This window comes from Candoia aspera, chromosome 1, assembly GCF_035149785.1.
Source record: "Candoia aspera isolate rCanAsp1 chromosome 1, rCanAsp1.hap2, whole genome shotgun sequence".
NCBI lineage: Eukaryota > Metazoa > Chordata > Lepidosauria > Squamata > Boidae > Candoia > Candoia aspera.
In genome coordinates this window covers 35863-47851 of record NC_086153.1, presented here as the reverse complement: position 1 = coordinate 47851, position 11989 = coordinate 35863, and the positions used below count along the sequence as shown (strand labels likewise).

The 11989-nt window shown below is 45.6% G+C and overlaps 1 protein-coding gene across 2 annotated transcripts; it reads right to left on the bottom strand.

Annotated features, from left to right (window-relative positions):
- Positions 1 to 3176: 3176 nt before the first annotated feature.
- CRK (CRK proto-oncogene, adaptor protein) lies at positions 3177 to 11826 on the bottom strand. Of its 2 annotated transcripts, none has more exons than XM_063294531.1 (3): positions 11470 to 11826; positions 8261 to 8826; positions 3177 to 6307 (listed from the first exon to the last, which is right to left on the bottom strand). In XM_063294531.1, the coding sequence occupies exons 1-3, from the start codon at positions 11699 to 11701 to the stop codon at positions 6170 to 6172; spliced, it is 936 nt and encodes a 311-aa protein (XP_063150601.1). In that variant the 5' UTR covers positions 11702 to 11826; the 3' UTR covers positions 3177 to 6169. The 2 variants fall into 2 exon arrangements, with proteins under 2 accessions (XP_063150601.1, XP_063150593.1); XM_063294523.1 differs by having other exon boundaries at positions 8261 to 8796.
- Positions 11827 to 11989: the final 163 nt, after the last annotated feature.

The window sequence follows — 11989 nt, the reverse complement described above, 5'->3', positions numbered from 1 at the left end:
TCCATGTCAAATTATTGTCTCATTTTCAGGTTGTATCAATTACAGTTTCACATGCACAGATATTTATTTTCAAGTCTGGTGAAAAACATTTCAAAGTTAACATGCCAGTGTTCTATTATTTTCAGAGCAATTCAATATCAAATTTAATTAGTAATAACTCAAAAGGCAATGTCCCTCCTTTAATTAAAGAACACGTCATCCTGCAATCAAATGACATAATTACGTAGAGAACAAGATGTAGCCTTGTGGGATAATGGATGGGGGACTTTTAAATTTATGCTTCTTTGTGGGATACTTGAGATGTAAATAGCTGCTGTTTATGAGGAGGGGGCCTCTGAGAAGCAGCCAAAGTCCATCCAAGTGTTTTTGGGGTGGGGTGAGGTGAGTGAAAATTCTGAAGAGGGAAAAGGCAGATACTTAACAGCATTACCTAGAAATGCATAGATGAAATAAATGGAATAATACTTTTACCCTATATCCTGATGGCCCCTCGGGTTCCAGGAAGTTGTCATCTTTGGTTCTGGATGGGGTGGCACTGCCCCATTCGGAACCAGTGTGGAACCTGGGGGTCCTCCTGGACTCGTGACTCCTGCTCGAAGAGCAGGTGGCAGTCGCAGCCAGGAGGGCCTTTGCACATCTTCGGGTGGTGCGCCAGCTACACCTGTTCCTGGACCGAGATGCCCTCCAAACAGACACTCATGCCCTTGTCATCTCCCATATAGACTACTGCAATGTGCTCTACATGGGGCTACCCTTGAAAAGTATTTGGAAGCTTCAGCTGGTCCAGAATGCAGCTGCGCGGACAGTTATCGGGGCTGTAAAATCAGCCCATGTAACACCACTGTTACGCGAGGTGCGTTGGGTACCAGTTTGCTTCCGGGTCCAATTCAAGGTGTTGGTTATTACCTTTAAAGCCCTACATGGCATGGGTCCAGGGTACCTGAGGGACCGTCTCGTCCCCATAACATCGACCCATCCCACCCGATCAGGCAGGGAGGGCATGCTACGGACCCCATCAGTAGAGGAGTTTCATCTAGTGGGGTCCAGGAGGCGAGCCTTCTCTGCAGTGGCGCCTGCCCTTTGCAACATCTTGCCCCCAGAGTTGAGACGGGTCTCCTTGCTCTCGGACTTCTGGAAGAAACTTAAGACCTGGCTCTGCCGCGTTGCTTGGGAGGGGGAGAGTGATAGCTCCACCTGGGGATGGCTGGCGCCATAGCACCTCTTAGTGATTGTGTTCCATCTCCACTTCGAGTTTACATGTTTTTATGTATATTTTAATGGTAATTTACGTAGTTATGTTTTTAGTGCTATTTTATTGTAAACCGCCCAGAGTCCCCCATTGGGGGAGATGGGCGGTGATATAAATTTAATAAAATATATATCAGTTTAGAGATTAAGGGGACAGTTTTGCCAGACAGCAAGGTGGCAAACTGATAGACCTTTAGAACTGTTTTGGCTTCATTTCCATAGTCACTTTTTTGTGATATGGGTGACCATATAAATATGAGGAAGGAAGGGAGGGAGGGAGGAGGGAATAATCTTCGGCATAGTAGCTGAGGGAGCCAATTGCAAGAGCTTGCTGCTGCAATCAGTTGGCCCAGAAGGTTCATAGTCACTCTGACCTGCTTGGGTCTGGACTCTATTTGGGCAGGGCCTAAAGTGGTGACTGATCCATCTTGTCGGGTTATCTGGGATTCTGTCATGAGTAAGGATGGCGAGCAGGGGGCTCCCACCCAGACTGTCAAGCGCATGCGTAGCACTGAGGAACTGTTCAGCCATTCAGAGACACAGATCGGGACCGCCTTAACCCTTGGGGGTTATATGTCTGGGTTTTTCCCACGCTTCTTCAGTTTGTTAGGATTCTTGTTAAGTACTAGTAATAAATATTAGAGACCAGTTCATTGTCTCAGTGTGTTTCCTGGTAGTTAGGACAGATTCTTTGTGGCTACAGTCTCAGAGGAAGTGGATAGGTGATCTCTAGGATGTCCACTTACTGTTCATTGGGGTGCTCTGGTGGCTCCGGCGGTGACCGTGGAAGGGGAAGTGTTCCCCCTCCACGGTGGAAATCTGTGAATTAGGGGCCCTCCTGAGTAAGGTTGAAGCTGTGGCCCGGGGGTCCTTTGCCCAGTTTTGGTTGGTGCGCCAATTGCAGCCCTATCACGGATGAGAGGACCCGGTTGCTCCAACTCACGCCCTTGTCGCCAGACTACTGCAGCACACTTCACATGGGGCCTTCTGTACAGATTACTTGTCCAAAATGTAGTGGCCATTCATTATCCACCAAAAGGAGCATATTACAGCTGTACTGCAGGCCCCACATTAACCCCCTATAGGCATCTAGGGGCAATTTAAAATGCTGGTGTTAACCTGTAAAGCCTTACCATCAAGTACCTGCAGGACTGCGTTCACCAGCTATGATTGGTCCAACCTATTTGATCTTGCTAAGAAATGTAGCTAGTGGAGCCCCACTATTGGGAGGTGTTGGGAGCTAAGACATGGAGGTGGTGCTTTGCTGCAGCAACTGGCCCTCTAGAATGGCCTCCCCACTGGACATTAGCCCTAGCTATGTTAATTGTTCTGATTAACAGTAACTGTACCTGCTTATAACTTAATCTAATGTAGCTGCCCACTCCAGAAGATTCTGGGTGGCTTACAAAATCCATGAAAAAGTAAATAATTAAAATCCACATAGGCAGCCAGGACTAAACCACAAACAGTACAAAAAGCAACATGACAGAGGCTTGACCAATCAATTATACCCACATTAATCCCAGGTCTGGGAATTTAGTTACTTTTTTCCTTGGTATTCAACTGAAATTTGGGAGTGGATGGGCTGCCTGGGATCAGCAGATACTTGCTGGCCCTAACTCACCATGTACATCTTTTGCCTGACAAGGCACAACTTTGTTATTAATCACGTGGCATGTCTTTTTTGCCGTCAGCCACAATAAAGGATTTCCCAGCTTTATTTAGCTTGATTATTTAGCTGTAAAGGCTTTCACTATTGACTTAAAATGGCAGTGCTTCTCGATCAATTGAATAAATCTTATATTCTGTGGCTATACAGCAACCGATCCTGTCATTTAAAGTCTCACAGAACAGTATGGTGCGTCTTTACAATCAGCCTACCCATTGCGCACCCATGCACTTACACTGTTAAGGCAATGAATCACAAATTCCACTTTTGCAGTTTTTATTTACGTCACATATTATGCACATGTTGATTACAGGCTACAAAAAAGTAACTGTCAAGAAAGTGTGTAGTGTTATATAATACAGGGCACATTTTACATATGCTTTTGCTTTAGTTTGTGTACTTAGCATTTTCACTCCAACAGCATGTTATTAAAAATGATTAAAATACTTGCAGTTATAATAGATTAACAAGCTTTGATCACATCAGGTTTTATTATGAAAGGCTGGGCTTGACTAAAATGCTAGCTAGAAAAAAACAGCAACCCATTTAAACTGAGTAGTGTAATACTATGCAAAAATGCATCAAGAAATAATAGTGACCAGTGGTACTCTTATAGACATTTAAGGTCACTCTAATTCAGGGAAAAGTTAACTACCCAAAGCTGACTGTCTAGGCCTTCAAGTTTCTTTAATAACAAGGAAGTTGCTTCCTTAGGGTGAGAAGCAAATTATGAGATGCCTCTGATACTAGATGAGGAAGTGTGATAATATCGCAACCATGCTTTGAAGTCTGAAATAAAGTGTTTGAAATAGGAATATTGGGACAATAATACATTTGTTTTTCTAGGGGTGATCTGCTGAATAAACCACAATGGGGCGATTCACACATTAAACCAAAAGTAAAGCATGATATATGAACTTACTGAATGGCTTCACATACTACACTTGTCATGGTTTACTGAGTAAACCAAAATTGGCTAGATTTATACTACACAGGAAGTATTGTTTATAAATCACAATAGCTGGTCAAAATTCAATAAACCACAGGGTTTGCTTAGCACTCAAGGAATTCTGAAGGATCAGCATTGCAGAATTGGTCACGGATTTTTCAGCATTACTTACAATAAGAACCCTCATGTTCCTAATTCTGCCAACTTGGCAGAGCCCAAGCAGAAATTATAATAAACTATATTTCTACTTAAAATGCAGCGCATCCTGTTAATTTTTTGTCTCTCTCTTTAAGAGGTACTTCCTGCAATAGTACAGAAAACCAACAGTCCCTAATTGCAGAGATCCTCTGGTTTCCAAGCACATAATTGTATGTTAGGATCTGTCTCAGAGAAGTAACTTTCAGGGAAACAGATCTTACAGTCTTCTAGCTGTCCATTCTAAAGGCTCCAGGTAAGGAACAGGAGCAGCATAAAAGAAATTCCCACAGCAAACCATAAATGTGAGAAGTGTAATTGAGACTTCATGCTAAATGCTCTGTTCTCTGAACAAATCTAACCTCCCAGCCTGTGTGACCCAAACAGTCTGGGTGGCAGTGCTTTGCGTAGCGTCACCAATGAACAACCGTTTTACTAAGGAGTGGCCCATTCCCACCCGTGGATCCACAGAAATTCCGATCTACAAACTCCTATTCCTGAAAATCTGATTTAACAGCCGAGAATGATGGGAAGTGCATTCCATAATCCACAGCCAACCCCCCTACAAAAAGTGTACAAAATACACTTAGGCCCAGCCCTTTCCAGGTAAAGCAACTATATTTAAATACTAGACAACCTGTGAACCATTGGGTCATTGCTTCAGAGATACTTCTTTACCAGATTCCTCAATGCCTTCAACATAGCAGAGCTTCTAATGTACTGGAAATATTCTTAAAAATTCTAACATAAGGTAAGGATTAACATTTCCATGTTTTTGTTCATATTCTAATTTACTATATTTTGGGGGGGTGCATACAACTTTCCTGACAGACAAGCCCTTTCAAGTGGGATCTAGCCATTTCAATGTTCTTAAAACAATTACAGAATGACAATGTTACATAAGCACTAAAGGACGCTTTCCTCCTCTATTAATGGGATATGAGATTGCTTATTACACACCTGCAATTCGTTCTTGGGAAGAATACCAGGGGCACATTTTGATAAGAATGCAAGGAAAAACTAGTTGCCTCAACGTTATTCTTTTTCTAGCAATATTAAGTTAAAAGAATTTGGCAACAAGCAGTCTGGGAAATGTTAGTAGAAAAAAACTGATTTGTTCAAGTATTGAGTAGTGGAAAGATATTGTGTGTGTAAACTATTCATGTCTTAGAATCAACCCAAAAGCATTTTAATATTTTCATTAGTTTATTAAAAGTAAGTTCTTCGTGAAACCACCATCTGAATGCTTTGCAGATGGAACCACAGTTTGAAAACAACAGCTTTAGAAGGAAGTATTTGGTATTTTCATTTATCATGGCAATATTTGCCTTGCTATATTGAGTAAGTAGAAAGTACTAAAAGGAGATTTTCAGGCACTCATCTTTTCCTATAGCTGGCTAATGCTTTGGAGTGTAGTGCTCAAATAAGTAGGCAATTAAAAAGTACAATGAACACAGTTCTCTGCACTTTAAGGGAAGTTCAACATTCCACCAATATTTAATATCCATTAATATCTACCTCTGAAATTAAATCAGCTACTTGCTATGTACTGAAGACAAATTTCTGGGACTCTCGATAATGAGCAGACTTGGCCCAAATGCATCCAAAGTATAATCATTAAGCTCCAGCTATCCCAGTATCAAAATACACTTAGAAAGTAGACCGGGGCTGTGCAGTGTACTCATCTTGCAACAAGCAGTTATGAGACAGAAATTACAATATATATCAGATCCAAAGAGAGGAGTACTGAGATTAGCAAGTCGTGAGCTTTCTACCAAACCATTCAGGTTTTCTACCTACAGAGAAAGCCATGCAACTGACAACGCTGGAACTCCGCAGCCCTCGGCAGCATTCTCATCCTACTCTTGGGGGAGGGGAGGGAATGTGTGTCTTTGACCTACCTCTTGGCACCGAAGCCGTGACATTGTGGACCCTGAGAACACAAGCACCTTATGAGTGTTGGGTCCCAGGGATAGTTCATCATCAATACCAGAATGCTGGCAGAAACAACCCTGCTTTTGACTTCTCAAGTAACAGTCTCCATTGCTGCGGCAATGAAACTCCATGTGCTTGCTCCCATCTGTAAGCAGGACAGTCGAGAGTCCCATTCAGCTGAAGTCCTCTTCAGGATTCTGTTGATCGAGCATCCGGACGTGTGTGAACGGGAAATGGCCACGCCTGCCGTTGCACTCTCCTTCCCACTGGCCACTCATGTTAATCTTAGTGACCTTGACCAGCTCACCAACCTGCAACCAAGAAACACATCGCTGTCAACCCTGCAAACGACTCTGCAGTTCCTTGGGCAGGTATCCAAGCAGGCATATTCTGCGAAAGTACCTTTGTTAACAGCAATGTAGTCAATAGGAAGCAATAAAACTGGGAGAGCCAGTTTGGTCTAGTGGTTAAGGTGCTGGGCTAGAAACCAGGAGTTTGTTGAGTTCTAGTTCTGCCTTAGGCATGAAAGCCAGCTGGGTGACCTTGGGCCAGTCACTCTCTCTCAGCCCAACTCACCTCACAGGGTGGTGGTTGTGGGGAAAATAGGAGGAGGAGGGAGTATTAGGTATGTTCGCCGCCTTGAGTTATTTATAAAAAGGTGGGATAAAAAAAAAAAGGCTAAACAAGAAAATGGTTGGGGGGGTAGCAGGTACTCCTAGCATGGCCCTTTGACAGCAAAAATTACAGCCAGTTGCCTTCTCTCCTTCTACCTCTTCCACAAAGGGGAGAACACATGATGCTATTTGAATACGTTTTATTCCATGTTTTATTCCAAAGGAAGGCAGGGCCTGTGGAGTAAAGCTCGTTTTATTCCAGAAGGCAAAGAACTGAATAATTTAATTGCCTTTGCTACTCAAGGAACTTTCAAGAGATTATGATCTACTCACTCAAATGCCCACAGAAAGGAACTCAAACACCAACTATTAAGAATGACCAGAATGTTTGTGCAATCATCACTACTAGTACTAGTTCCTTCATCTCTAGAGCTACATCTCCAAAGCCACCATGTTGACAGAGAAAAGGCCAGAGCTTTGTTGTCATGCTTCATCATCTGACAGTTCTGTTTAACAGCAATGACTTTGGAAACAGTTATAATACAATCCCAGCTTGGGAACAAAATGGTATTTTGGGAACAAGGATGTGTTATCCTTTAAATATATAAGCTAAGATTGTCACAGTTCATGTTCCTCAACAGCACACTGTGGGATTCCCCCAAAGCAAGGTTTCTCAACCAGGTTCTGTGGCACCCTCGGGTTCCTCAAGAGGTCATGAGGGGTTCCCTGGGAGATCATGATTTATATAAAAAATTATTTCTAATTCAGGCAACTTCACTTACCTGAAAGAGGTAAGTTTCATTCTTTATTTTTAGTTTAAGAACATGGCTAGTGTATATAGACAGGCCTATACATGAAACGAATATAATAATTTGTAATTGTTGGCCTGCATTGAACTTGAATGTGCATGGGTTCCCCAAGGCCTGAAAAATATCTCAAGGGTTCCTCCAGGTCAAACGGTTGAGAAAGGCTGCTCCAAAGGTCGGTGTAAGGCACCAAACAGCCAGCGCACACTCTGGGATACTAATTGTTTCCGAAGTCATTACCGTTAAGCAGAACTGTCAGTACAGTATGGAAGCAGTTCAAGCAACACAATCTGGCTAAGGAGGTGTAACTAGTAACACACACACACGTATACAAGACAGGGGCTTCTGCTATCAGTTCCCAAGAGAAGCAGCGACCCAACCCCTTTTCAGTGCCATTTCCTGCCTTATGTCGTCGCTTTGGAAGAAATCAAGTTGGATACGTTTAGCTTGTATCCAGGAAAATAGTTTCATATGTATGAAACCTCTAAGCACTATAACCCATGACCTTGGGCATGAATGGCCAAACTGGAGTTTTTAGAGCAGCAACCGTTCTTCTGAAGTATGCTTCAGACAGAACTTCAGTAATCAGTGGGCTTCTCACGGAAGGGGCAAACACACACACTTCCCACAATGCAGAAACACCGTCCATTTCAAGACCAAAGAAGTAGATCACGCTAGTTTTTCTGCATGCTGCCTCTGGGGGAACATCGGCATCAGTGGCCTGAAAGCCTTGCTACTTGCAAACTAGCAACTGAAGGATTCCCTCAATCTTTTCAAAATGCAAGAATCTGAATGAGAAATTGTTTAGGTCCCTCTCTCTGCATTACAGTGCACTGTTACATACCTCCAAAGCCAAGGCTGTCTTGTCATAGGCATTAGGGACCCGCTTCTGGATAACCCGGGCAAGGATCGGCCCATTCTGAAGGTTCGGGAGTGGAGTGTTGATGCTAGGCTGGGCATAGGGGCCTGGTTCCAGCCCACCTAGTGCTTGTGGGAGGGTACTATCCTGGTTACTTCCAACTGGAGCTGACACTGCAGCAGAGGCAGGTCTATACCTCTCGACATAAGGAACAGGGATCATGCCTCGCCTACCGCCACTGTCTTCTGCATTCCACCACTGCTCTTCGGGCTTTTCCCAGATCCTCAGTATGTCTCCTTTCTTAAATGGAAGATCTTCCTCGTCATTGCCATTAAAGTCAAAAAGAGCACGTACATACACAACTTCTTCCTGCCTGAGCTGCACATCACTGTTATGCTTGGATTTTGAAACAGGTTCTATCAACGTTGTAGTGTCCAAGTAGTGTATTTTGTAGAACTCCAACAAAGCTGGTAAAGAGTCGAACTCTTGATCACCTATCCGAAACCTAGAAGGAGTCAACCCTGGAAGAGGGAGGAAACAAAAAGGGAAAACTATACATTACTCTGGAAATAGTGAAGCAAAACAGGCAACTCCAAGGATAGTCAGCGTCCTTTCCCTATAACCAACAATCCATTCTGTTACTTAAAAATGAAAATCTGAGTAAGTAACATTCATTACTTTGCAATACCATCATTATGGTATCCTATATCATATTGCTCACATGCCAGTAAGGTAATGCTCAAGATCCTGCAAGGTAGACTTCAGCAGTTCATGGAGTGAGAATTGCCAGATGTACAAGCTGGGTTTAGAAAAGGCAGAGGAACTAGAGACCAAATTGCCAATATCTGCTGGATAATGGGAAAAGCCAGGGAGTTTCAGAAAAACATCTATTTCTGTTTTATTGACTATTCTAAAGCCTTTGACCGTGTGGACCATAACAAATTGTGGCAAGTCCTTAGTGGTATGGGGATACCAAGTCATCTTGTATGCCTCCTGAAGAATCTGTATAACAACCAAGTAGCAACAGTAAGAACAGACCACGGAACAACGGACTGGTTTAAGATTGGGAAAGGAGTACGGCAGGGCTGTATACTCTCACCCTACCTATTCAACTTGTATGCAGAACACATCACGCGACAAGCTGGCTTTGAGGAATCCAAGGCTGGAGTTAAAATCTCTGGAAGAAACATTAACAATCTCAGATATGCAGATGACACCACTTTGATGGCTGAAAGTGAAGAGGAACTGAGGAGCCTTATGATGAAGGTGAAAGAAGAAAGTGCAAAAGCTGGTTTGCAGCTAAACCTCAAAAAAACCAAGATTATGGCAACCAGCTTGATTGATAACGGGCAAATAGAGGGAGAAAATGTAGAAGCAGTGAAAGACTTTGTATTCCTAGGTGCAAAGATTACTGCAGATGCTGACTGCAGTCAGGAAATCAGAAGACGCTTAATCCTTGGGAGAAGAGCAATGACAAATCTCGATAAAATAGTTAAGAGCAGAGACATCACACTGACAACAAAGGCCCGCATAGTTAAAGCAATGGTGTTCCCCGTAGTAACATATGGCTGCGAGAGCTGGACCATAAGGAAGGCTGAGCGAAGGAAGATCGATGCTTTTGAACTGTGGTGTTGGAGGAAAATTCTGAGAGTGCCTTGGACTGCAAGAAGATCAAACCAGTCCATCCTCCAGGAAATAAAGCCAGACTGCTCACTTGAGGGAATGATATTAAAGGCAAAACTGAAATACTTTGGCCACATCATGAGAAGACAGGACACCCTGGAGAAGATGCTGATGCTAGGGAGAGTGGAAGGCAAAAGGAAGAGGGACCGACCAAGGGCAAGGTGGATGGATGATATTCTAGAGGTGACGGACTCATCCCTGGGGAAGCGGGGGGTGTTGACGACCGACAGGAAGCTCTGGCGTGGGCTGGTCCATGAAGTCACGAAGAGTCGGAAGCGACTAAACGAATAAACAACAAATATCATATTGCAGATATTGCACATCATATTGTATCATAAAATAGAATATTGTATGTTGTATATCATTATGTGTCTGTATATTGAGCACATAACATGCACAAACCCAAACTTATGCAAAATTAAGTTGAAGCTCTTCAAAGGTCAGAGTTAGGATTAGAAACTCAAAGAAGATATTAGCACTGTTAAAGTAAAAAAATTGCAAACGTAAACCTAATTATACCACATGACTTGACCTGTCTTCTTAAAGGAAAAAGGGGCATGCCTTGACCCGCTTCGCTAGCGAGGGAATTCCAGAGCTCTAGAGTGACCCCAGGGACGCGGTGGCGCTGCGGGTTAAACCGCTGAGCTGCCGATCAGAAGGTCGGCGGTTCGAAACCGCGCGGCGGGGTGAGCTCCCGTTGCTCGTCCCAGCTCCTGCTCACCTAGCAGTTCGAAAACATGCAAATGTGAGTAGATCAATAGGTACCGCTTCGGCGGGAAGGTAACGGCGTTCCGAGCCGTCATGCTGGCCACATGACCCGGAAGTGTCTATGACAACGCCGGCTCCAAGGCTTAGAAACGGAGATGAGCACCGCCCCCTAGAGTCGGACACAACTGGACTTTACGTCAAGGGAAACCTTTACCTTTACCTTTAGAGCGACCCCAGGCATGGTCCAAATCCTCACTATTCGGCACAGAAGCCAGGCAGCTAATTCTTCAGTTACCTACAAGGGCTTTTACAAGAACACCCAAATTCAGGCTTTCAAATACCATTTATTCAGCTATATTCGGGTCACAGAAATAGCAGGTAGCAACATCTAGGTGACACTGGCTGATCTCAAAATAATCCAAGCAGTCAGTCCTGGTTGGTACGTGGATGGGAGACCACTAGGAAATTTTAGGGGTGCAGATGAGGTAGTTGAAAAACAATCCCAGAAGAAAAGAGCGGCAAACCACAATCGCCAGAAATCCAGCAAGATCGTCCGCGCGGTCTGCGGTCCGGGTGCCTGAGCAAACTCAGGTTCGCTGAGCTACGTTCCGGGGGCGTGCTGGCCTCCGCAGTTCCCGCACCTCCCCGCGCCAACCGAGAAGGGAAAAGGCCCCAAATCCCTCCTCTGCAACCCCCGTCGGCCAGCCCTCAGCCGCGCCTCGCGCCCCCCCCCGGGACAGCGGGAGACGGAGCAGAGCCCGGAAGGCGCGCCGGAAGAAGGAGGGGCGGCGGCGGAGACTCACCCGGAGCCGGGGGGGCCGCTCCCGCCCCGCCCCCGCTCTGGCTGTTGACGATGTAGTGCGAGACGCGGGAGCTCTCGGAGACGGAGAGGACGAAGTCGCCCAGAATGCTGCCCGAGTCCCGCACCAGGAAGGTGCCGTGGCGCTGCCCCTGCAGGAGCTCCACGGCCTCCGCCCGGCTCAGCCGCCCCCAGTACCAGCTCGCCTGGTCCTCCGCGTCGAATTGCCCGGCCATGGCCGGCGGGGAAGAGCGGCGGCGGCGGCGGCCGCCGGCTCAGGCCTCCGTCGCCGATCGCGCGAGCCGACCCGGCCGCCGCCTCCCGCTCCCTCCTGCAGCCGCCCAAGATGGCGGCCGCCGCGCCTCACCGCCCGGAAGTGACGGCAGCTCCGCCGGAAGCCGTTGGGGCAGTCCCGCGGCGGGCGTCATCGGAGTGTGCCGGGGAGGACTCGGAGCGGTTGGAGGGTCCCTCGCTGCGCAGAGGGGCAGCGGCGCCCGGAAGTGGGCGGTGTTCAAGTTGAAGAC

Coding starts and splice junctions, on each gene's coding strand:
- CRK (XM_063294531.1), bottom strand. CDS start 11,701: ATGGCCGGGCAATTCGACGCGGAGGACCAGGCGAGCTGGTACTGGGGG. Junction 8,827..11,469: donor AGCGGCCCCCCCGGCTCCGG/GTGAGTCTCCGC, acceptor AGTAATGTATAG/TTTTCCCTTTTTGTTTCCTC. Junction 6,308..8,260: donor AGACAGCCTTGGCTTTGGAG/GTATGTAACAGT, acceptor TCTTGGTTGCAG/GTTGGTGAGCTGGTCAAGGT.